The sequence below is a fragment of the Mustela erminea genome, chromosome 19 (genome assembly GCF_009829155.1).
Source record: "Mustela erminea isolate mMusErm1 chromosome 19, mMusErm1.Pri, whole genome shotgun sequence".
NCBI classification, from domain to species: Eukaryota; Metazoa; Chordata; class Mammalia; order Carnivora; family Mustelidae; genus Mustela; species Mustela erminea.
This window is the reverse complement of record NC_045632.1, coordinates 46,102,760-46,128,274: the sequence shown is the minus strand read 5'-3', so window position 1 is coordinate 46,128,274 and position 25,515 is coordinate 46,102,760. Positions and strand designations below refer to the sequence as shown.

The 25,515-nt window shown below is 46.3% G+C and overlaps 1 protein-coding gene across 2 annotated transcripts in view; it reads right to left on the bottom strand.

Moving 5' to 3' along the window:
• Positions 1 to 217: 217 nt before the first annotated feature.
• ZFHX3 (zinc finger homeobox 3) overlaps positions 218 to 25,515 on the bottom strand; it is a 159,171-nt gene continuing 133,873 nt past the window's right edge. Inside the window, exons 7-10 of one of the 2 annotated variants that reach the window (XR_004281115.1) lie at positions 16,532 to 16,634; positions 9,761 to 15,241; positions 8,326 to 8,462; positions 5,875 to 5,961 (exon numbers count right to left, since the gene is read on the bottom strand). Coding sequence is in view for 1 of the 2 variants with exons in the window: in XM_032323796.1 (XP_032179687.1) it covers positions 4,280 to 5,961; positions 9,761 to 15,241; positions 16,532 to 16,634 (7,266 nt within the window). In the remaining variant the exon portion in view is untranslated. Of the gene's footprint in view, positions 5,962 to 8,325; positions 8,463 to 9,760; positions 15,242 to 16,531; positions 16,635 to 25,515 lie in introns of both variants that reach the window. The other variant, XM_032323796.1, reaches the window with a different exon arrangement.

The window sequence follows — 25,515 nt, the reverse complement described above, 5'->3', positions numbered from 1 at the left end:
TACAATCAACTTAACTATGACAACAAAGTTTTGTGACAAATTTTTTTTTTTCAGTTTGAAAGTTCCATGTGGTTCTGTTTGTTAGTCTCCATGTATTTTGGTACAGTTCGAGATCAGCATTGTTACAGTAACAAAAAAGCTAACAAGACTACATTATAGAAAAACACCAAGAACATCATTTTTGGTTTCACTTGCTCTATTTTTTTTTTTGTTTTTTTTTTTTTGTTTTTTGTTTTTTGTACATTGCAAAGGCTGTTCATATACCTCTTCACCTCAGGGTCACGTTCATTTATGCTTTCTTTCCTACCCAAACTTGCCCCCCTCCCCCCCAGCCCAAGAAAGTAAACAAACCAAAAAAAAACTAGTCAAAGCTTTGTTTCACAGTGGGCAGTATCTCAGCGCCAACAAACAACCAACTCAATTTATGCTTCTATTTAAAATGTTTTAATTTAATTTATTTAAAAAAAATATATGTCCATGAACATCAAGTGCACTGGCTTGGGTCACTGCCTCTCTCTCCTGCAACTTCCTGCCATGCCTGATAAACTCAGGTTTAAACACATGCCGTCTGTTTTACTTTATTTTCAATCATGTAAAACTTTGGCCACATTCATCTCTTTAAATAGCTTTTAATTAAAAAAAAAACTTCCTAGATTTATTAAACATTTCTGTGTGTGTGTGTGTGTGTGTGTGTGTGTGTGTGTGTGTGTGTTTCCTTCTTAAGTTTTTGTTTGGAAGGATGGAGGAAGGATGGTTGAAATAAGTTCCATTTGGTGGGTTCATATGGTGCCATGACTGACCGACCGGTGTCAAGCGCCAACCCACACTTTGGAGTATTTGAAAAAACAAAAACAAAAAACCAACAACTACCAATCAAAATATGAAGTGTCAATAGAGGTGAAGAACTAATTTAAAAAGTGAGTTGAGATATCCTATTCCGCTTCCTACTATGCAAGACAGGAGTTAAATTCTAGTGAGACCAATCTAAACAGTTGAGCACTGTAGTGAATTCATGCTTTGTAAAGGATACCAGTCGTAGCCATCGTGGATGTCAACCCACAAACATCTAACTAGCTCACGTTTGACCTCTAATTGTCACCATCACTGACTGCTTTGCTACTTCTGAGTTAATGCTGAGAATTATTTTTTCTTTTTTGAATGAACATATATGTGGGTGATAGAGCTGTAGAGGAAAGCATCAAATGTGCAACCCACTCCAGGATGAAACAATCACATAACCCCTCTGAGAAACACTGGTGGGTGGAAGCGTGCTTAGCCAATCTACCCAGCCACCTTGCTGTTGCCAAATACACCCACAGGTCAAGGCATGGCATAACAAAACACTGACAGTCACTCTGCCTCACAGAGGGAGGATGGCGGAGTAGCTCAAAACCAACCAACCAACAAAAGAACACCATTGTGGAGGGGGTGGCTAAATTACAAGGAAATGAACTTAAAGTTGAGGGAGGGAGGGACAGGAATAGAAATTGCACTATTACCAAGCAATATCATTTTTTAAAACAAAGTTTTCAGAAAAAAACCTAGCAGAATTTGACAGGTAAAGCTAGTGTTAAATTGTTAATTGGTATCACATAGAAAACCAAAAACAAAAACATTTTTTTTCTATATGGTACAGACACAGAGTAACATACAACAGTTAAATGGCAAAAAATATATATATATTTCATAGAGTTACAAACAAGATAAAATAATGGAAAACAAAAAAAAAAACTGTACAACTTTAAAATTTAAAAATGTTCATCTCAAACACAGGGAGAAATACAAGAATTCTTGTTAAAAGAAAATCGCTTGTTAAAACAGCAAATGTTTTTGTGTACTCGTTTTTGACACCTTATGCTACAACTGGATACTGGTATGAATAGTTAGATGGTACTCTTTAGTATTTCTACTTAAAAAAATTTAAAAAAGGAATTTGCACTGTGCATCAGCCTAGTTAGAAATATATACAACAGTTCAGGATCTACTCTTTCATTGAACCAAAAACAAATTCATAAAAATAAAACAGTCCCGGCTAAAAAAGAAGAGAAAAAAAGAAAAAAAGAAATCCATTTTCAGATCTTGGAATGCTCCAGTCTTTTGCAAAGTCGTTGAGTGGCTTCAGCACTGGGGAAAGAAGCCCAAAAGATGACCAATGGGACCTGCATTCACAGTCTTCAAAGTTCCCTTTTGAAACATAAGGAAGAGAATGAGAGGGAGAAGGGTTTCACACTTTGGGGGCAAGGGGAGATTGTTTCTGTTGATGTTTGGCTATGAAAAGTGAAACAGCAAAGCATCTACTTGTCTCCAAAATCTACGTTTTAGCAGCACAAAGTTTTCCTTTCAAAGTTCAGACCGTTGTTTTAAGATGAGAAAGGGAGTATGTTGCATTGTGTTACGTGGTACAGGAATACAGATATTAACATCAATACAAGTGCCTCACATACGGTTCCTTTTTTGCTCTCTGTCCATTGCTACCTGCTTCTCTGTTGGCCGCGCTCTGGATCACTCGCCGCTCAGACTGCCTAACACAAGGACAAAACTTTGAAGTAAAAAATGTGTCTTTTGGTATATGGAATTGTCATTAACAGTTGCCTCTCTGCTTGCAGAAGAAGCACATAACAACCTGGGAATCTTTTGTTTATTCTTTCTTTTATTAAACTAAGTCTTGTTTGTTTAAATCAGAAACAAATTCTCAAGTAACAAGAACCCTTTCCCTTTTTTCTGCATCAGCAGTGAAAGGGTGTGTCTTTGGATTTTATTTAAAGCATGAAATTTCTTTTTCTGAGAGGAAAGAAAACAAAAACAAAACCCCTAACCAAAAACTTTTTTAGAAAGAAAAGCACACAGTCCAATGACACAAACCGAAACAAACGCTTTAGTTTAGGAAAAGAATATTTGAAGCATCCACCAAACAAGGAAGAAAAGAAGGGAAAAAAAGAAAAGTTAAAGGAAAGATCAATAAAAATTAAATGGCACAAGGCTCACAGACATAGGTAACTAGAATTATATGCCTTTAAAAAGTTTCAACTCCCCAACCAAAAATAATCTGTGAGGATCCTAATGACCCCTAGAACCTTTTGAAATTCTTTCTTTAGTTTTATAAAATAATTCTGCAGCTACCCTCTAAGAAATGAAGGCAGCTACCTTAAGTGGGAGATTATAGGCTGGGAGGAGGAAGGAGAAAGTGGAATTAAGGGACAAAGGGGAGAAAAGCTTAGGCGAATCAACGGATTGCAATCTATTTGCTAGGAATGAACAAGACAACATCAAATGAGGAGCTGTCAGCTGGACCATACAAAAAGCTAAATGTACACAAAAGGTTTTTTTTTTTTCCTTTAAATCTACCATACTGCTTCAGTTCATTTCCAATGCAACAATCTACTCAACACCAAAAATGGTCATATCTATCATAAATACAGAAAGTCAGTTTTTAAAACTTATTTTTTTTTAAGCTACAAGTCCTCAACACTCTGTGTGTGGGTTTTTCTTTTTTTTTTTTTCTGAAAGTGGGAGTGCTTAACTTTTCCCCTTGAAATTGGCTTCAGCAGAAAAGCTATCCCTTAAATCCCCAGAAAGCTAAAGCAGTTCACATTGTTTTTCTCGAATACTTTCTGCCCGTTTTTTAAATTAATGAAACAAAAAAATCTTTTCTGGAACAAAAAAACCCCCAAAAAACAAAAAAAAAACTGAAAATATATTATAAAACAATGATTCTGAAAACAGAACAAAGTGTGAGCGATTGACCTGAGAATAAAAAGACATTACATTTCTTTTTTTTTCTTTTAGCAAGCCATTGGTATCTGAATGCTAAGATAGCAAGAAATTTAAAACTGTAACAAGGTGGACTGCTTTCCCATACAGTGCATGCCGGGCTCCTCTGTGCTATCAACGTGGGTGTTTATTGAAAAGGGGCAAATATACAAGGGGTTTAAGCTCCAAAGACATTAGGGAGGCCCTGCGGACTTCTGTTTCCCAGACCAATAGTACCTTCAAAAGGACACAATGTAACAGGGTTAAGGGTTTTTTTTTTCTTTTTTAATATTAAAAGAAAAAAAGAAAAGACGAGAATGTAAAATCACCGGCATAGATAGGTATATGGGAAAACAACCCACGCTTTTTCTTTTTTTTTCCTTTTTTTTCTTTTTTTATTCTTTTTTTTTTTTTTTTTTTTTTTTTTTTGGTTAGAAGCTTTGGAATTGCAGTTAGTCTATTTTTGAAATTGGTTTGTTATTAATCTTTTTATTTAAATTCATTTGTTTGTATTGTTCATCTTCAAAGCTTACAATCTGAAGGTGTCCGTTCCTACACTGGTCAGACCACTGTCCTTGGGGCAGCTGGGGTCTTTGGGACCCTCCACCGGGCTCGCCGGTCCGTCGGACTTTTGGCTGAGATCCGTGTCAGACTCCTCCGAATAGTCGTCTGTTGGCATCGAGGGCTGAACCCCTGAGGTGCTGCATGAACTTGAGGTAACCGTTGAAGATGAGGAGAGAGGAGGAAAAGAAGGGGGCTTCGCGGCCGAAGCCCGGGAGACCACTGGCGGCCACGACTTCCTGGAGGCGTGGGGGGAAGCGGAGGACGCGGAGGGGGCGGCGGCCGACGGGGGAGGGGGGCTGTCGTTTGAGTGAGCGGCAGACTGCGAGGTAGATGCGGTGCTAGGATCGGGGAAGCAGGCAGAGTGAGGTAATAAACTAGGGTGCTCTTTGGCGTTTCTTGCTGCTCTCGTGATTGTTCTGTGTTTGTGCAAGGCCGACTCGAGATGTTGACTCAGAGCTTCCTCCCCACAGAGCGCGCTCTCGCACGCCAGGCAGTGGTACGAGCCGCCGCCACTACCGCCGCCGCCGCCGCCGCCGCCGCCGCCGCCGCCGCCGCCACTGCCGCCGCCGCCCGTGGGGACGTGAAGCACCATCTCTTGCAGGTTCACCACAGACTGGCCGAAGAAGCAGAGGGACTTCAGGTGGCTCCTCGCCGCCTCCTCGTCACCGAAGCCCGCCTGGCACTTGCGGCAGACCAACTTGTACTGCACCTTTGGAACAATGAAGGGGTCGTAGAGGGAGTCCGCACTTTTGCTTTCCGCTTCTGGCTCTTCGGGGGGTTTCGGCAGGAGGGGGGACACCTCACGGGGTGCGTTTTTCTGCTCTTCTGGTTTGGGGGATTCTTTGGCAGGGTCTTTGTCTGGGGAAGCAGCCCCCGGGGGGACTGGGGTTTGGCTTACTTTGGGCTGCTGCTGCACTTTTTGCTGCTGCTGCTGTAGTTGCCGCTGCTGCTGCTGCTGGATCGCCTCCTGCAGACTCTGCTGGTATTGCTGGTACTGCTGCAGTAGGGAGCCCGGGGACAGCCCCATCAGGGCCTGCGACAGCGCAGGGCTGTAGGGGAACAGGCCTTCCATGCCATACATAGGCTGCAGGTACCCGCTCTGCAGGGCGCCAGGGATCTGGGGGGCATAATAAGGAGAGAAGCCTGGTACAAAGTAAGGAAGGAACTGGCTCGTGAGCAACGCTGTGGGGTCTGAAGTCAGGGCTGCCTGCAGGGCCTGCAGCTGCGCAGGGTCCACTGCGTACTCCATGGCGGGCAGCGGGGCCGAGAGCGTGGCTGTGGCCGCTGCGGGGGCCTCTCCTTTCTCCTTCTTGGGGACAGGGAGGGGCTCCCCTTTCCCTTTGTGTGCCTTTTCCTTCTCCTTTACCTTCTCGCTGTCTTTGTCCTTGCGTTGCTGTTGCTGCTGTTGTGGCGGGAGCTGCGGCGTCGGGGGTGGCTGAGTTGTGGGCGGCGGCGGCTGCACCTGTGGCTGCTGCTGCTGGGGTTGGGGGGGTTGCTGAGGGGCCATCGCCATGGTGGCTTGTGCTGGGGTCGGGGAGCTCAGCGATGCTGAGGACGGTTTATTTGGTAATCCAGATGTGGGGAGGCCAGGGGAAGGAACGGTTGTGCTGGGCAGACCCATCAAGTTCGCTTTAGGAGATGTTAAAGCTGAAAGAAATGAAGACAGAAAAAAACACAGGTCAGTCTGGGGTGGTGAGGCCGAAGCTCAAGATGTTTGACTTGTGTCGCTGGCATTTAGTCTGAGATCTCAAGGTTTAAAGTTCAAAGACCCTCTCAAAACCACCATTTTCAATAGCAGGTTCTCACCAGGCTCAGGGTTGGATAGCCTTGTATTCTAATCAGTGCCCAGTCCTGGGGCAGCTGCCCTACACTACTCCTTTCACTTAAACAACTTCTAACGCCTTCCTGCCACACATGCCACACCCACTGATTCATATGTTCTTTGCCCAGTTCCCTAACCTAGCTGTTCCAGCTGGGACATTTGAACCAAAGGCCTTCATCAAAGCTCCACAGAAAGAGTGTAGCTAAGAGGCCCCACCAGAAGTTGTAGAAGAGTGAGGTAACAGGAGACAAGAGCAAAAATGCAAGAAACCTGGCCCAGCCCCAAGAGCCTGTGAACAAACAAATGTGCCTCTCTGGCCTCCACTGCTGCAACTGAATGGATGTGTTACGAGGGCAGAGAGGAGGAGGAGCAATGGAAGAAACCCAAACAATCCATTCAGGGAAAACTGTCCCACTGCTTGGCTCAGCCGATCTATTTTATATTGGTTAAAATATCTGCTGAAAACTGTAACCATCTAGGAAGACGACTGTGAACTTTACTGGCAAAATGAGCATCTTCTCTTCCTACACATTTGAATGACATACAGAAAGGCTGCAGATGCTTGATAAAGCACCCCCAGGAAGAGGAGAAAAGCGGTATCACAAGTGTTGATACCACTGCTTTCTAAGACATCGCAACCTACTCATACTTATGGGTAGCAACTGTCTTTGACCAAGTCCCTGGGTCCACATGGGGTACAGCCCCATCTGCAGTCACACTCTGCCTATAAGGCCTTCACCCAGTCCAGAGCCTAACATCCTCCCTCACCCATATTTCTCTCCTGGTTCGAGTCTTTTGTTCCAGGGTGATGGAAGACAGCATTGCTCCTTATACATCAAGCTGCAGGTGCACTAAGACTAGCAGGTGGTGGTGGTGGTGGTGGTGGTGGTGGAGGACAGCAAAGTGGGGCTTGGAGAAAAGATGTGCTAAATGATGAGAAGCTGAGAGGTCCACAGGCAGCAGAGCTCGGATCATTCCATTCACCACACTTAAGACACTAGACCATATTCATCCCTTCTCTTCAAAGGGCACCAAAATGTAAAATAAAAAATCCCACAGCTCACTATTTCATCTGGACGCCCTTTTGCCAGAAAGCTGGGGTTGAGGAGGTTCTATAACATTGATGCTGTCCTTGTGAGAAAAAACGGAGAAGCCCAGGCCTGGGAGGAGACAATGCTGGCTTCATACTGGTGCAGCATGTAAAAACCTTCAACCTTCAGATGAAGAGAACAAAGTTGCCTCGAGGTGCCAATCCCAGAAAAATATCCACTAGTGTTTGGAAAGCCAAGGAGGATGCTTCCCTTGGCTCTGTATAACAGCATTAATTTGCTCTTTCAAAACAGCACACAGGGACCACTGAGATGAAGTCATCCAATTTCCTCAGTGCACAGAAGGAAATGAAACCAGAAAGAAGTACTTGACTCTGAAAGATGCCAGTAAAGGTTCACTGGTTAAACTGGCATGCACAAGATGGAGGGTGAATGGATGAGGAATTCGACAACTTAGGACATGGCTCTTTCTGTCTACTTCTAGGCAGCAGGCCTGCTCCAAGCTGCAGAGCCAAAAGATCAGCGAGGCAAGGGAAAAACATCTAGCGATTTCTCCATCTCTGTGGCATCAGGCTTTCAGGAGAAAGATCTGGGTCAGGAGGTCTTAAACTGACTTCTGTATCTTGAATAGAAGAGAAAGAAATTTTAAGGATCATTTACAGAATCCTAGTTGTATTTACCAAGCTCTGTACTAACCATGTTTGATGTAGTAGCTCAGTATATTCTCAAAATAATTGTGTGGCCTCAGCAAGATTAAAACCAAGTAAGGCGTCTCATTGCCCTGATACTGGTCATGCACCTCTGGAGTCAGACTGAGGCAGTATGGGTTGCGTTTGACACACAGCTAGCTGCTATGTGGCCTTAGGGCCACTGACTGCATGGAACCTCAACTTTCTATGATACATGGTTGTAGTGACTAAAGGAAAGGTCATATGGAAAGAGCTTACCGTTGGATCTCACATACTAAATACAAGTTCCTTCCCCCATTCCAGATCCAGCGTTCCTGTGAGCTGTGGTACAGTCAGGAGGTGTTAACTAGGACACACTGGTAACCCTGGTTGCCTCTAATAGTTAAGAGCATACCTTTCTATCTTGAGTCCACTCTTAGTGGTCAGAACCTGAGTAGCACTAAACATATACCTGTTGACTGACTGGCTCATATTGGGTGTTGTGGAAGGAGCACATAGCACTGGGAGCCTGGAGGCCTGGGTGGGAGCTCTGGCTCCTACCCTAGCTTGCTGAATGGTCTTGACCTCTCTGGCCCTCAGTTTTCTCATCTGTAAAACAAGGGGAATAGATCAGACATTCTGTTTTGTTTTGTTTTTTTTTTTTTTTCCACATTATTATGAAATTTGGGACCATCCCAAGCCCTTCTGCCAAGGTCCTGGGCTGCAAGGGTAATTCAGGGTCTAGACACTTTCCATAGCTTGATTCTTGGCTTTTGTCTAGTTGGCTTTAGCATGATTCTGTGACCTTACTTGCCAACAACTATAAGCGATGACTTATATATCTCAATGCCTTTACCACTGCAATCCCTGGGAACAGAGACCCATTTTGAAGGCAAGGAAGCACTCTGAAGGGCTCTCCTTTGGTAAAGGTACACTGGTCAGAGCAGGCCTGGGGTGGGACTGGGTTGGTCGGGGGGATCTTGCTGACTTGCACCTCAATTTCACAGGATCCTGGAGGTTCAATTTGGGAAAGACAGCTGGCTGCAGAGAAGACAGGGGAGGGCAGAAGAGGAGGAACAAGAAAGGGACACAGGAAGAACTATCAAACTCCCTCTTAATAATAGAAAAATAAGAGTACCAAGTATATGACTGAATTAGGGGCTCGGGGGGAGTCAAAGAGAGAGAGAGATGGGTGAGAGGAAATGAAGAGGTGATGAAGGCTCCTAAAAATGAGCATTAATGACTTTTGTCTGTTTGCAGATTCAGAACTGTATTGCCCAACACAAGAGTCCTGGTCAGTGCGTTCAAGAACAAAGGTAGGCTCAGTAGACTGGAATTAGTATACTAACCACTCTTGCTCTGTCTAGGTAAGAAGCCCAGGAGTAAGGATCCATTTATGAGAGCTTCTTCTCGATAGCAGCTCTCTAAAAAAACACAGGCGGGGACCACAGGTAAGGACAAAGACTTACTTGATTTAAGTTCTCTGGAACCAGTTTCCATAAAGCACAATCCAGAATTAGCTACAAGATTCAAATGTCTTCTATTTTCAACAACTATCTAGATGGGATTAGCAATTTCACAAAGACTGACTGGAAGGATCTATGCTGGAAACCTTTTTCTTGAAAATAATCCAGGATTTAGGATGCCAGGACCCTCAAGTTCTTCCCCGTAGCATACACCCTGGTAGTGTTACTGAACACCGGGCAAGAGAATAATTTCAGAGCAGACTGTTCAAACCAGAAGGCCCCATCCCTGAGACTGGGAAGTCCTGCTGCTATTAGAAAGCTAGAAAGGGAAGCTTCTGCTTATCTGTTCAACATTCAGAGGGTTTCGGTAGTAGCCCCCAGAACAAAATGCTATTTGGGCAGCTATTTAATGCTGTAAGAATCACCTAGAGCAGAACCCACCTGTGTTGGATGGAGTAAAGCCCGGCAAGGAAGGGCTGTTGAGGCCGGGGAGCAACACAGGAGGAATGCCCTGGAGCGCCGGATATGCTGTAGGAAGGTTAAGAGCCTGAAGAGGGGCATTGTCAAACATCCCTTGCTGCTGAGCTGCCAGTCCGAGGACCTCATTGGCCTTCTTAATCCGGTCCAACTCTTGTTGAGCCATCAACTGACGTACAGTGGCGGGGTCAAAGTATTCTTTCTCCTTGTCCAACTGGCTTCCAATGGTGTCCTTAACTTTGGAGATATGCTGCTGGGAAAAGATATGGTCACGTACAGACAGCCGAGCGCTGTACTTGATGCCACACAAAGTGCACTCTGTTTTCGGTCCCTCGTAACTTGTTTGGTTTATACCAAAATGCTTGGCCATGCTTAACTTGGACTTCTTTTCCTTTGCCCGGGCATTCTGGAACCAGACCTGAACAACTCTCTTTGGCAGTCCAATATCATTGCCCAGGACCTCACACTCTAGCATGGTGGGCGTCCTGTAGTCATTAAAGCACGACTTGAGGACTTTCAGCTGCAGATTGGTCATTTGAGTGCGAAAACGTTTCTGCCCTGGCCGATCCCCACTGTCTCCAGATTTGCCTGCGGACCCACTTGCACCAGGACTCGGGGAGCAGGGGTCTGCAAGGCTCGAGGTTTCACTGTAGTCCACTGTACCTTCATTGTCATATTCCTTGCTGTAAAAGCTTGGGGCTGGGCTGACCAGACCAGATGACAACCGATCTTCATACTCAGACATTGCCATCATGGCTGCTTTGGTCAACCCCTCACTGGGTGCGGAAGAGGATTTGGTTTCAGTTGCTATTCCTGTCGCGCTGTCATTATCTGCATTGCCCTCATCTCCAGTAGTGGTATCCGTGATTGCTGTGTTGACAGAGGAACAGTCATCATTGTCCAGCTTAGTTTGGTCAAAGTTCAGATTAACGGAGGACATGGAGGGGCTTTCAAAGTCTTCAATCCCTTCCACCTTGATGGAAGAAGGGCTGAGAAGAGTTCGCGGAGACAACTCCATGGTTTTACTCACAGGTGAGAGGGGGACACCTTGGCCGTCACTACTGCTTGGGGGTAGGTGGGAAAAGCTGGCTCCGTCAAAAATGTCCCCTTTCATCTGCAGTCCCCCATCGCAGTCCAAGAGCATTGCAGACAGAGTGAGGTTGTAGCCTGCTCTCTTGGCTTCATGCCAATGACGGGACCGGATATGAGCCTCGAGGGCAGTCTTGGCTTTGAAGAGTGCTCTGCAAAAAGGGCATCTTCGGTGGGCCTGCGCTGGGCCCACCGCACGGAACTGTCCTTTCCGTTCCCGGGCTCGGGTATTCTGGAACCAGACCTGTACCACACGTTTCTTCAAGCCCACCTCGTGCGCGATGTGATCCAACATCTTTCGAGTTGGATTGGAGTCTAAGAGATACTTTTGGTACAGGATCTCCAGCTGTTCTGGTGTAATGGTTGTCCTCAAACGCTTGTCTCTCTGAGGCTCTTCTCCTCCCGTGCCACTGTCGTTTTCTCCAGGGCTCGCACTGGCCTTTTCCTCCAGCTTCCTCTTCAGAGTGTTCATTGTGGAGGTTGGAGTCGAAGGAGACGTGGCCGAGCTGGCTGGAATCTGAGGTATAGCCCCAGAGAGCAGCTGGCTCGCCAGGAGTGGGTTACTAGGGTCAAACAGCATGAAAGGCATATCCAGTGACCTGTCCAAAAACTGGGGGTGGATGAACTGGTTCTGCGCACTCAGGAAATGAAGCTGCTGATGCTCCTGCCAGTGCTCGAACGACGGAAATGCCAACTTACACTGATCACACTGGTAGGGGATTAGCTGAGGAGGTAGGTTTGCCAACTGTTGAGGAGTCGACGTGTGGAGGGGCTTGAGGGGCAAGTGGGAGAGCTGGGAAGGACTGGGGCTCGACTGGGGTAAGGGGCACTGAGGCGGGGGTGCTTGTGGAGGAGGCTGTGGTAACGAAGTGGGGGAAGTGAGCTGGGGCAGCTTTTGCTGGGCCGCGTTTGTCTTCTGCTCAGGCTGGTCTTGCTGCAGCTCTGCCTTTGGTTGTCCTTGCTTTTCTTGGGTTTGGTTTGGCTGTGCACTGGGAGGTTCAGCCTGCTTTGGTTTCTCATCGCTTGCCTCTGTTTTTGAACTGAAAGTGGCCAGTTCGTCGGCCTCCGCTGTGAGCTGTAGGAAGGCTGAGGAAGCTGTGTTGGCTGACGGTGCCGGGGCGCTGTAGGCCTGTGCGGGCATCGGGGTGCTGCAGGAGGAGCTGGTGGGTGTCAGGATTTCCATGGCATCCATGGAATCCTCATTCTGGCTGTCATCCTGCCCCTCCTCATCCTCATCCTTGTAACACAGCTTCTTCTGATGCTTGATGAGATCAAAGATGCGCTGAAACACCAGGCTACATTTTTTGCACTGGTAGTTCAGGTTGCTTGTTCGAATATACCTGTCATTTGTAAGCTCACGCCGCTCTCCGTCTTTACCCTCCCCCTGATTCTCATAATTCTTCCTGGCCTTCTGTCGGGCATTCTGAAACCACACCACGATGACTCGGGTTGGAAGGTTGAGTAAATTAGAGAGTTGCTCAAATTCATCATCCTTTGGATAAGCATTGGCATCAAAGAAGTCCTGTAGGACCCTCAGTTGGTAGTCAGTAAACCTTGTTCTCGAAGACCTCTTGCTTCCCCAGTACTCCTGCTTCTGAGGTTCCGGCGAAGGGGGCCGGGAGTCGAGCTTGAGCTCCTCCAGGCTGGTGATAGGAGGATTGCTGAAGTTGTAAGGGGAATCCTTGTTCCGCTGCCGCTCTTTGAAGAGGGTGTTTCTGAACCAGTGCTTGATCACTTTCTGGGGCAACCCAGACTTGTCTGCCATTTCTTTGATCTGCTCTTCACTGGGGGAGTTGTTAATGTCAAAATACTGCCGCAGGACCCGGAGCTGGTCATCGGTGATCCTGGTGCGAGGCCTCTTGTTCTGCTGCTGGAGCAGGCTGGGGTTGAGCTGATGCTGGTACAGCTGGGCCAGGTCCGCAGGCAGAGGCTCCACAGGTCCGAGCTGAGGGGGCAGCTGAGCCGGCAAGGTCTGCAGCGGCATCGTCTGCATCATCAGTGGTGAGAAGATGGGCAGCTCCATGGGCATGGAGAGTTGGGTGAGCGGCACGGAGGGCTGGGTGGGCGCAATCGTGGGCGAGGTGATGGGCGGGGCGGGCGCGGGGATGGCCGGTGTGGAAGCGGGCTGAGGTGGTGCTGCAGGAAGAGGGGGTGGAGGAGGTGGGGGGGGAGGAGGCGGCGGCGGCTCTGGGGTCTGGGGCCTCAGGGGGTACAGTTTGTCGTAGTGCTCTCGGTACTGTTTAGCAAATCTCTCTAGCTGTTTAAAGGGAAAATAGTTTTGATGAACATGTTCTTGATGACTCTTCAAAATCAAGATGTTAGAAAACATCTTGCCACAGGAGTCACACTCAAGCTTTTCCAGATTCTCTCCCTGCTCCGTCTTCCCATTCTTCTTCTGCACCTTCTGCTTGTTCTCATTGTACTGAATGACCAGCTCAAAGCCAAAGTTCTCCAGCAGGGCCTTGGTGGCGTTGCCTCTTGCGTCTGAGGCAATGCGTGGAGGGAGCATGGAAGGCTCAGAACTAGCTGCTGGTGCCAACTCTTTCTTCTCTTTAGCCTTCAAGGCATCCGGCAGCGATTCCTTGGGTCCTGGGTTGCCCTCTCCCACCTCGGCACTGTCCCTCTCTCTCTGGCTTTCTTTTTCCTTTTCTTTGCTGATCGGTTTGTTTTTCTTTTCGGAGTGCTGGCTGGGCTGGAGCAGGGCAGAGTGAGTCTGGGACAGAGAGAGCTGGCTTTGCTGTTGCTGCTGCAGGATCTGCTGGTGGCTCTGTGGTGGGATCTGAACCTGAGCCTTCAGATCGTCTAGCAGGCCCGGGCCTGTCCCCGTCAGTGTCAGCGCCCCGCTGGTCACTGGCAAGCTCACCTCGGGGTTGAGCTGGAACTCGGCGCTGGGGATGTAGAAGGGGAAGAGGAGATGCTGCTGCTGCTGCAGCTGCAGCAGGGTCTCTGTGGTCATGGGGAAGTGAGGAAGCAGGGTGGGGTTAAACAGCTGGGACTGGATCAGGGCAGCCTGCTGCTGCAGCTCCTGCTGCAAGTGAGCTTGAACTTGGGCCTGGGCCTGGGCCAGTGTCTGTGCTTGCTGCTGCTGCTGCTGCTGCTGCTGCTGTTGCTGCTGCTGCTGCTGCTGTTGCTGCTGCTGCTGCTGCTGCTGCTGCTGCCTGGATGCAATCATATCCGCCAGCTTCTTCCGATTGGCCTCCTTGGGCTCTGAAGGGGAAGTGATGTTGGCACTGATGGGATTCCCCAGGGGCGGCATCCCTACACTTTCAGTGGTCACTTGGCTCAGTAAATTGGAGCTCGGAGGGATGCCAGCGCTGCTGGGATTGGTGGTGGTAAAGGTGTTGCTGCCACTGGTGCTCACAGGACTTGGGGTGGAGGAGCTCAGGGAGACACTGCTGCTGTTCCCCGTCCCGTTGCTACCGCCACTTGCAGCTTCCAGCTTGGCTGCTCGGGCCTTGGTTTGATGCAACACAGACCGCATGTGGATCTCCAAAGTGGAACTCTGGCTATAGGCCACGTTACAAGTGTTACACTTGAAAGGTTTGTTGTCTGGGCTGCTGGTGGGTTCTGGCTGACCAGTTGCCGATTCCTGAAGGGCTCTCTTTAACTTATGCAGGTGGGAGACAGAATTGTAGTGCACTAGTAGGATGTTCTTTTGAGTGAAAGATTCCTTGCAGACTGTACACTTGTAAGGGCGAGAAGGGTCTAGAAATTTTTCCATGGTGAAGTTGGGGCCTTTTCTGAAAGGTAGAGCTCTCTTTGGCTCTGAGCCTGAATCTTCTTGTACTGACCCAGAGTCGCTGCCCGTTGGGCTCTGTTTGTCTTCTAAGTCACTCTCTTCCTCCTTGTCTTCCTCAACAATTATGGTGTGGTCCTCTGCCAGGGTAGGGTCTCCCATAGCCAGGAGGTCCCCATTGGCCAGAAGGCCTCCATAAAGCTGTTGGATGTCAGCCTCACTCAGCTCCAGATGGCTTGTCTCAAGGTGTTTTTTCAGAGCCTGAAAAGTTCGGAAACTACGCTGACAAAGACAGCACATTGTGGCAGCTCTGATCACGTGGTACTGAGAATGGAGCTGCAGCTTTTCAATGGTCTTGAAAGCCAGGCTGCACTGATTACAGCGATACTTGTACACATGGCGATCTGACACAGGCAGCTGAGGCCTCTTGGCATGAACCTCATTGAAGTGCGTCTGAAGAGTGGCGGAAGTTTTGAAAACCTGATTGCACCCCTTCTTCCAGCATAGGAAGCCGGAATCTTCTCTCACAGAGCCTGGGTCAGCAGAAGAGGGTTTCAGATCTCCACTGTGCTCTGCGCTTACAGAGGGCAAGATGTTCTTTCCCAGATCCTCTGAGGTTTCTGTAATTTAAAAAGAAAAAAAAAAAGAAAAAGAAAAAAAAAGCCAAGCCCAGTGATAAAGAAGGCTTTGTTTCAAGGATGGCATCCACAGCTATCTACCTAGCGAGTCCTTGTGACCACTGAATCTTATAGTGAGGGAAATACCCAGTTGGAACAGAGTCTCTCCACACAGCCCCGGAAAAGAGTATATACTATAAGTAAGTGCACATGAACAGAGAGGACTAAAAGGAAATAAAAAAGTTGCATTCGTAATAGGTCTGTATCCTATCTTGGATCTGTTTTTACACGCCATTCAGTTGCTTGACTCAGAATCTTGAGTTTCTCAAGAACTGGTTTGAAGGTTACTGATCTTAGACTGGATTCCCTTTTGCGTGGACCCAAACTAAAAAGTATGTGAATTAATGCTATCCTAAATTGTGGGGATTTTAAGATAACTGTTGTCCATTGTAATATAAGAAATTTTGGAATATGTTTTTTAGCATCATTTGTTGTAACATAACTTTTGACTGTCCTCTCTGTTCCATAAGAAATGAACATTCAACTGGCCATTAAATTATATAAAAATTATTTTCTACAGTGATGTCATCACACCCATATTCTGACCCTTTTAAAGTCAGCTGTTTACCTTCTAATATGGAAAAATTACAGGGTGGGGGAGTTGGGGCAGGAGCGGGGCTGGAGTCTTCCCAACTGAAATCTTAGCTGCTGACCAAAGGTGAAAGATGGAGGAGAGCCCCCTCTCAGGGGAGGTCTAATGGCCACCAGCTAGGAAGCACGGTGGGGCTCCAGCACAGCTCTAAAACAATGTTCTTTCCAAATGTACCTCTATGTAAAGTCCTAAGGCAATCCCAGAAGACTCAAAGAAGAACTCTGTGCAGAGGAAAGTTAGAGAGACAGCTAACCCAGTGCTCTGAATTCCTTCACACGCTCCAAACGTCCCTAATAATTAAGTCCTAAGAGATTGCTTAACAGCTGAGAATGGGGAGTCACGGGTCTATGGACCATCTCTGGTTATTCACTCCCTAAAAGTATAATCTAAGGGGAAATGTGTCCACCAAAATCCCCCTGGTTCTCACCGTATTTCCTTTCCATTTTAAACCATATGAATGGTATATAAATACATGCCAAGAGCCAGAGTATAAGGTAGGTGACAAAAGTGCCCCCACATCTCTTGATCCGTTACATTCACCTTAGGAGGACTGTAAGAATTCTTGGCACTACTGCTCAGTGAAAATTTTGGCCCAATATTTCACTTTGTTCCCATGTGTAGGGGTCAAGAATGACACTAACCAGGCTGCTTTCCTGCCTCCTCCAAAGTGGAGTTCCCATCTCGGTCTGGAACAGCTGCTGGCAGGAACATACTGCTGGGCATCACCATCTCAGGGGTGGTCACCTGAGGAGTAAGAGGCAGAGAAATGAGGAGAGTCAAATGGACAGGAAAGAGACACGAAATAGGGAAGTGTGTAAAAATTATTTAATAAGCAAAATTAGCCTTCACCAGTGTAAAGCTGGAAGTGTCACTTTTCATAGCTCAGTGAAGATTCATGTTTATTAGACAAAGCTCACATCAGTCAAAAGTGTTTCTACGGTTACATTCTGGACATAATTAGCAGTGCACACTTGAAGAATAATCTTATTATTAATATTTTTCCTTTATGCAGAATTTTGACTTTGATCACTGACAATGTTTTGTCATGGGCTGTGAAACTTCTTGTGCAACCAATTAGGTAGATAAGTTGAAAGGCCCACCTTAAGCTGCTGAAAACATAATAAGGGCCCTAATTAAATCATACCTAGTAAAGTACACTGTAATCTTGAAGCAGGGAGCATTGTAGTACTGTTTTCAAAATGTATTCAGGCAAGAAGAGGAGGGGAGTAAGAGTGAAGGAAAGGGTAAGAAGAAGAGACGAGAACAAAGAGAAGGCCTTAGCCTTCACAGACACACTGCAGACACACTGGCAGATTCTCCAGGAAACAACATTTTGTAACCCTTTAGAAGCTAGATCAAGTGCAAACGAGCATTTCTTACGACTCACTTCAGCCAGGATTTCTGCTAGAGTCTCTGCTTCAGATGCCCACCATCGGAGGGAGCATCTGGCCAGCGTCCCAACCACACAGGGTAGGTACCCTACACAGCATTCTACACCAGGGTAGCCTCCCCTTGGCCATGGCTATTTTTTGCTAATATAGCAATTACAGCAATTCCAGAATCAGCCTGGATCAAGTTAGATCCTCAGACATTTTTCTCCAGGCTTCTCTGACATCTGGCCAGAAGTTTGCCTGAAGAAGTTATCATTTGCCCCACATTAACATGATAAACAGCCCTCAAATTCAACAGAACGATAAAAGGTTGTTCATTTAAAAAAAAGTAATAATATTCCTTTGCCTCCTATAGAGTAGAAAGGCAGTAGGCGATGATCTTGAGAAATGAACGGAACAGGAAGTACAGTCACACCACTAACCTTTCTACATGGCTTCCAGCCGTACCTGAAAGAATTTTTTCCCGTGAAACTCAGGTATACTACCTGTACTTGCTGGTACGGAGACTGGAACACCTACTTTACTGTTCAAAATTAAATATTTTAAATAAATTACTATTAATTTCTAATGTTTTTAAGATCCTGGACTTGCTTAGAATAGCTGAGGACATGGTCCCCAGAAACACTGGTTGGCAGGCTCCATTGCTAGGGGAAACCCAGACAGCTGTCCCCGTAAACACCAAAGCGATAACTCCTCAATACTTTTAGGGGTATTCGAATCATCTCAGCAACTCACACGCTTATAGGTGTAAAAATTAAGCAACAGGCACTACGGAGAAGGATTCTGCAAAAGCTAGTGTTTAGGAAGAGCAGGTGCATGGCAGGTGAATGTGTGTGACACAGAACTGCCGCTCAGAGACATCTGCACCTCACACAAAGCTCGTCAGCAGCTGGTTAAGGCTATCGCTGTGGATGAATCGTTAGGAATGGAGCAGAGATTGCCAAACTCATTCCATCCATTTTCTTTTTAATAGAAAGCATTTCTGACCACTATGGTTGGGGAGTCCAGCGGGAATCCAAGAAGTGAAAGGTCACCGATTAATTTATAGTCCTCAGCCAAGGGGGAGCACGAGGTTGGGGGCAAGAGGGGGAGAAAGGGAAAGGAAAAAAGACTCCCCCCCACCTCCTTTCTCGGTTGTAGCTGCAGGATCAGTCCTTTCCGGGGATCTTTAGGAATTATGAAAAATGAATCATGAAAAATAAAAAAAAAACCCTACAGAGTAAAAAAGAATAAAATTATCTAACACCTCAGCTGCACATCATTATAGAAAACTGTGGGCTTTTTATACGCATTACAGTAAGGCAGACATCCCCTCTAACAGACTCAGTACGACGGATCAGTAATTGTTTTCATACACTTTAATTAGAAAAACTCAGATGGCTATGAATAATAATGGAAAAGAGAGACTTTTGCACTTGAAAGGTTGAAGTCAATCAAGTGTGAATGACGGCAAAAAAGAAAAAAAAAAGACACCAATTCATCAGCCCTCTGTTGTCTCGCCGCGACTTTAATCATAATTCCTGATTGGGATTCAAGAAGGCAGTAAGCAGAGCTTCTTTGTCTGCCTTCACCTTCCATCAATTAACTCTTCCCGAAATATAATCATCAACCTCACATGCTCCTCTGCATCTTAATCTGGGCCTCCAAACCTGTAAGTCTTGCCCCATATGTGTTTAAGTAATTACTTTTATCTACCTGCATCCTCTCATCTGTAGTGTACCCAAATTCTCTCTAGAGGGAAAGAAAAGGTTTGGTATCTAAAATGTGGATGTGCACGAAACTCTCAGGAGGCAAAGAGGAAGATCCGGAAAGGGCATCGTGAGGATCTAGATATTCTGGCCGGGCGACCCGCGCCGGCTCTCAACAGAGAGGGGTTGAGAACGGAAGCCTCCTTCCCGCACAGGCTACTGGACGGCCCCACAGCGGCTCTCACACACTAACGTTCTCGTGCCCGTGTCCATTCCTCCCTCTCCTACTAGCTTTCACGGCTTCTCACTCAAACTTCGGATGTTTTGTAAGGAGCCATAAATCTAGTCCTACCAACAGCTCATGAAGGGGGGTTCTCCATGAGGAAAAGGAGAGTTGGCCAGCGTTCCTTCAGCACTTGCCTTGGCATCCCCCTTGTCTTCCAGTCCTATCTGGCTACCAGATGGTGTGGAGGGTTCAGACTGGTTTAGCCACAGCACCTGATGATGGATAGCTCAAAGTCATGGGAGCGGCAGTCACTCAGGTGTGCTGAGCGCAGTTCTATGAAGACCTTCCCTTTCCCGAGGTGCCCTGCGGCGTGCAGGCTGTGAAAGGACACGGCCTGGCTGCAGCATAACCAGAGCCGTCCCAGGTGCGCCCGAACCCCAGCAGCCCTCAAATACCCGGATGGCACCACCTTCCCCGGCAGAGAAAAACACGCGTGCCAACAGTCTTCCCTCCTCCCGCCTCTCTCCCTCTTCCCACTTCTCCATCCCAGGCTCAGAAACCAAAGAGAGAGTTACAGTCGAAAGAACAGTTACACTTTCTACATTTCACTATACCACCCTATAGATTTCTTCTAATAATCTGTACACCCACGGACATTCAATATGTTAAATTTATGTCCCCCAGTACTCGGTGTATAGAGGGGACCCAAGACTGTTAAACCAGACTTTTGGGGCACCTGCCTGGCACAGCCGGTTGTGCAAGTGACTTTGGGTTTGGGCTCAGGTCACGATTTCAGGGTCACGGGACTGAGTCTCGCGTCGGGCTCAGTGCACAGTCTGCTTGGGATTCTCTCTCCCTCTCCCACGCCCCCACCCCGCCTACGTGCACACACACTCTCTCTCTCAAATCTTTAAAAACCAAAACAGACTTTTAACCTAACATAACAAACCTTGCTCTAGTAAGAAAATTCAATTGATTAGAGCGTTATTTCCTCAGAATTTGGGTCTTCCAAGATTGGCCTTGGCAGTCAAAGGGCAATTCTGTGGTAATCTTCTAGATACCACATAGGATTCCCTCCAGAGTATGCAGGGCTGATGGGCATGTAGGAAAAAACATTCATCTGATCTGGGGTGCTGAGAGTCAGGGAACAGTAGCTCTGCTATCTTCCTAACAAGTAAAGAGATCTCGTATATACAAGAAAAATGTGAAGTTCTGTTCTGATGCTAGAAATCTTCAAGTTTAAGCAGTTCTCATAAATAACAATAGAAATAAAACATTCCACACGGCTACTGAAAGTCTTAAGCAATTTCAAAATACCTTCATGCTGAGAAGGGTGGGCCTCAAGTGACTCTGCTCACCCGTCATTTGACCATTACTCACTATATATCATACGGGATCCCTGTACTGCACGCTTGCAGGATACAGTGAGACACAGTCCTTCTGCCCAAGAAGCTCACAAGACAGAATATTAACCTTTCAGAGATTATAGCCTCAGAAAATCTGATGAAGGCTGCAGATGCCTAAAGAAATAGTTTCACACAGAGACTGCTGCAGAGAATTTCAGGAAATCACAAGCTCCCCTGGGGGAAAATCCATGGACTCAAGTTAACTATCTTCAGATAGTCACCCAGAGGTGACCCGGGTTCATAAATACCTAGGCTCCTACCTCTGTTGGGTTCACCATTGTTCTGGATTATGATTTGATGCCTTGAAAGCTTCTATCGGGTGAGCTGGACCCGAAAGCCCTAAGGACATGCCTTATAAACCCCGAGGCTTGGATATGGGTCTGGTCCCTATTATGATATTTGGGAGGGGCTACCGGTATTTATTCTTTCTTGGTAAAAGAAGCTGGAGTTATTAGGAGCCTTCCTCCAAGCCCGGAGCTTGCTGTAGGTCACGGATGTGGAATGGTCAAATACAGCGCCTCGAGCATCCTGTTAAGTTCTCATGGGACTGTCCATGCAAATTCACCTCTCAAAGCCACCTTGTCTGAGGTTAGACTGATACAACCAATGTGTTCCACATGCTGGAAAGCAAAGACATTTTCTTAGAATATGTGTTGATCTAGTTTCCCTGAGACCCTCATCCCAACAGCTTTAGTTGGTACTGCTCACCTAACTAGGGTATCTTTCTGAAAGGCTCATTATTACAAGTGAAAAAATACATTCACCCAAAACCTAGACTCCCAGTGAAGCCTCAAATCCTTCACTTTTCAATGAAAATCAATAGAATGAAGAACCTCGAGCGGAAGGAAAAAGAGGAAAAACCCCAGACACAGGTCTTCCTGATACAGATCTGGCCAGTCTCTACATCCTTGTGAATAAGGAATTGGTTAGGTTCAAAAAATGAAGTTAAAACCCACTGCTTCCAAAGCTAAGCATTTGAGCTAGTGGTGCATCTGAAGGCTACAGTGGAAGTCGGGTTGCTCCCTTCTGCACCTAGTCCGCCGCTAGGTCTGCCAGCGGGTCTCTGGACTTCTGCAGCCAGCAAACCAGAGGACCTCTTGGCAGCAGGACCTCAGCCATTTTCTCTTGCTTTACTACCTTGCAAATGTGCCAGGCTGGGCGCTGGACCACAGAGGTCAGATGGCCTAGTTCCTCGGTCTTACTTCCTTGCTAAAATCCTGTTCTCTTTCTTTTTTTTAAATATAAAACCCATGAGGAAAAACTTCAGAGCCACGTTCACATTCTTGTGGGCCAGAAACCAACATACTCCTAACCTGAGTTTAAAAATTAAGAATGAGAAAGACCCAAAAAAGGAGGTGAGTGGGAGAATGGGAAACACAAGAACAGTTAACACACACACACACACACACACACACACACACACACACACACATACACACACACACGGCAACAGCAAAGAGATGGGGAAGTAGAATGGATTGGAGAGAAAAGCTTCATTAGACTCAGAGAGGCAAGCAGTGGCAGTATACCAAGGTCACTTCTAATTTAGACCATCTAATTGGCAAACAGGCTCCAAATGGCTATCATCTCACAGGGCTTGGAATTAATGAAGCCCGATTATTTTCATTACCTTCCTCTGAGATAGAGACAAAGTGAGAGAGCTGGTACCCACCAGGTGCAAAAGCCCCAGGGCTGGTGGCCACCCGCTGCCCCGGTTGGGGGGGCCAGCCAGCCAGCCTGTCCCAGAAACTCAGAGATGGAGGGCGCAGGAGCACAGGGAGACACAGACAATGACAGAAAGAAATCACAGGAGACAAACTATTGCTTCTGAGCGGGGGCAGGGCGAGGGAGAGAGACGGATGGAGAGAGGGAGAAGAAAGCTGCAGCCAGTGCAGGGTGCAGGGCCAGGAGCAGAGAAGGGAAATCTGTGCGTGTACAGCAAAGCAGGGATAATTAAGAACTACCAAAGGGAGAAAAGATGAAGGGCTAGAGAAAAAGGTGTTCCTGGGCTGCTGAGGTCCCCACCTCCATCTCCAGTATGAGGTTATATTTTGTTAAGTGACCGAGGAACAAAAACAATTTCCTCATATTAATGCTCCAAGAGTCCAGTGGTGTGTCCTGTCACTTAGAAGGACAGTGATCAATTAGAATAATTTAAGAGTATTGAAATGCATGGTAGGTGGCCCTTCCCATTCTCATGTAGAGGCCAGAAACACCCCCCCACCCCTGCTCCCCACCCTCACCCCTTCTCCCCACAAGAGTGGGAATATGAAGGCACAGAAAAGCAGCTCCTACATCCCTACCACCAGCTTAAAATCTGTTAACTTCTCTGTAAGTAGGTAAGAGTTCTATGGAGCCGACACTGGGGGCAGTCTGCTCGGGCAGGTCTGGAGGGGCACTTGTCTTAGGCTTTATAGATTTCCTTCTTTCATATGACGTGTATAAAGACACTCTTTGGAGGTCTGTTTCCAATAGGCCAAGCAGAATGAAGTGCTGCGGGTGCAGTTTCCACAGTGGAGGACCAGAGCTGCAATTGTTCCCAGTGGAGAATATTTTTCAAGCCCCTTCATCGGTAAAGAGAAGGGGGCCCATGGAAGACACAGATATGAGATGCAGAGCATAAGCAAGCAGCTGTTACCATAGCAACAGACATATTAGACACTGCAGGTTCCTGAAAGCTGTCTGATAAGGTATTATTAAATGAAGCCTCCTCAAAACACTCTCCATTTACAACTGAACGGAAAGACATTGTGTAGAAAGTAATCTATTTCCATTTATCAGGGCGAAATTTACTTTTAGAAGGACTGAAACCCAATTCAAGCCAAATCCTGCGACCTTGGACCCAGACAGCAGCAAATGTTTATCAGAATTTATAGCTTTCAATACCCTGGACATAGCCGACGTCTACCAAGAATTGTCTATTGGGTGGATTTTGCTGGCTTTTCCGATTCTGCAACCGACCGCCGCTGACAGTCAAACGGTTTGGCAAGGAAGGAGAGTCGCTCCTCGCACTGCCATTCATCCTGGCCGCTCAGGGAGGAAGCAGAGGCAACTTTCTCCTCTTGGAGGATGAATGACCGTACACTGGCTATTCCTTAATGATGTGTTTTTAAAAATGGAGCTCTGATTTGAGGGGCCTTTCGCATCATGCAGTTTTCAGAGTTTCCTGCTCCAGTTAACCAGGAACAAACAGATATACAGTCAGATAGCCCAACCAATACTTTCCTATGGCCAATTTTCTAATAAAACTACAGTTAAAATGCCCTCCAGGGGCATGATTTTTAACCACAGGATTACTATAATCACTTAGTTGTAAAACAATTGGAAATTCCATTTTAACACCAAACTTTCCAAAAGAACACTGGCATCTGTTTTGATTCATCAGGGCAAACTCCAACCCAAAGCTACAGCCACAAATTCCCCTCTAACCCTGGTTGCTCATCTTTTGCCGCTGAACTAAAGGATCAAGGTGGAAATGTTTCATCATCTGAAGGCAAACCATCCTCATAGCTTGGAAAACCAATTCAGTACTGACAGCCATGCAGCAACTCCCATCTTCTCACGTACGGAGTACCAAATCATCCTTACATATACTTTTAAGTAAAGAGTGAAACCCTTATATGATTACATTTCTCATAACTTTCAACTTTGTTTCTAAATCCATTAACTTCCTCTTGTTGCTAGCAAAGTGACTTCCCATACTCAATACATTTCCCATAATTTGCCCACATTTCAGAAACATCTACATTTCGTAATCTACAATTACGAAAGCAATCCCATTTACAATTGCCCCCAAAATAATTAAGTACCCAAGAAATAAACTTAACCACAGAGGTGAAGGGCCTGTACTCAGAAAACTATAAAACACCGATAGGACGCCTGGGTGGCTCAGTCGATTAAGCATCTGCCTTTGGCTTGAGTCATGATCCCAGGATCCCGGGATCATAGTCCCAGGGAGCCCCACATTGGGCTCCTTGCTCAGCAGGGAGCCTGCTTTTTCCTGCGTCTGCTGCTCTCCCTGCTTATATTCTCTAACAAATAAATAAACAAAAATCTTAAAAAAAAAAAAAAACCCACTGATAAAAGAATTGAAGACAACACAAAGAAATGAAAAGACACTCTATGCTCATGAACTGGAAGAACAAAACTTTTAAAATATCTACATGACTCAAAGCTACCTACACATTTAATGCAATCCCTATCAAAATACCAACAGAATTGTCCACAAAACTAGAAAAAAAAATCCTAAAATTTGTATGGAACCATAGAAAACCCTGAATTGTCAAAGCAATTTTGAAAAAGAAGTACTGGAGGTATCTTAATTCCAGACTTCAAGTTATACAACAAAGCTGTAGTAATCAAAACAGTATGGTACCGGCACACACGAAAAAAAGACACATCAATGAGAAAGAACAGAAAACCGAGAAATGAACCCATGATTATATGGTCAATTAATCTTTGACAAAGCAGGGAAGAATACATAAAGGGAAAAAGACAGTCTTCAACAAATGGTGCTGGGAAAACTGGAGAGCAATATGCAAAAGAATGAACCTGGACCACTTCCTTATATCATACACAAAAATAAAGTCAAAAGAGATGAAAAACCTAAGTGTGAGATCCGAAACCATAAAAATCCTATAAAACAGGGGCACCTGGGTGGCTAAGCTGATTAAGTGTCCAACACTGGATTTTGGCTTGGTCTTGATCTCAGGGTCAAGGCTCAAGCCCCATGCTCAGTGGGGAGTCTGCTTGAGAGTCTCTCCCTCCATCTCTCTCTGCCCCTCCCCGCCTGTGCTCTCTCTCGCTCTAAAATCAATCTTTTTTTTTTTTTTTAAATCCTGTAAGAGAGCACAGGTAGTAATTTCTCTGACATTGGGTATAGCAACATTTTTCTAGATATATCTCCTGAGGCAA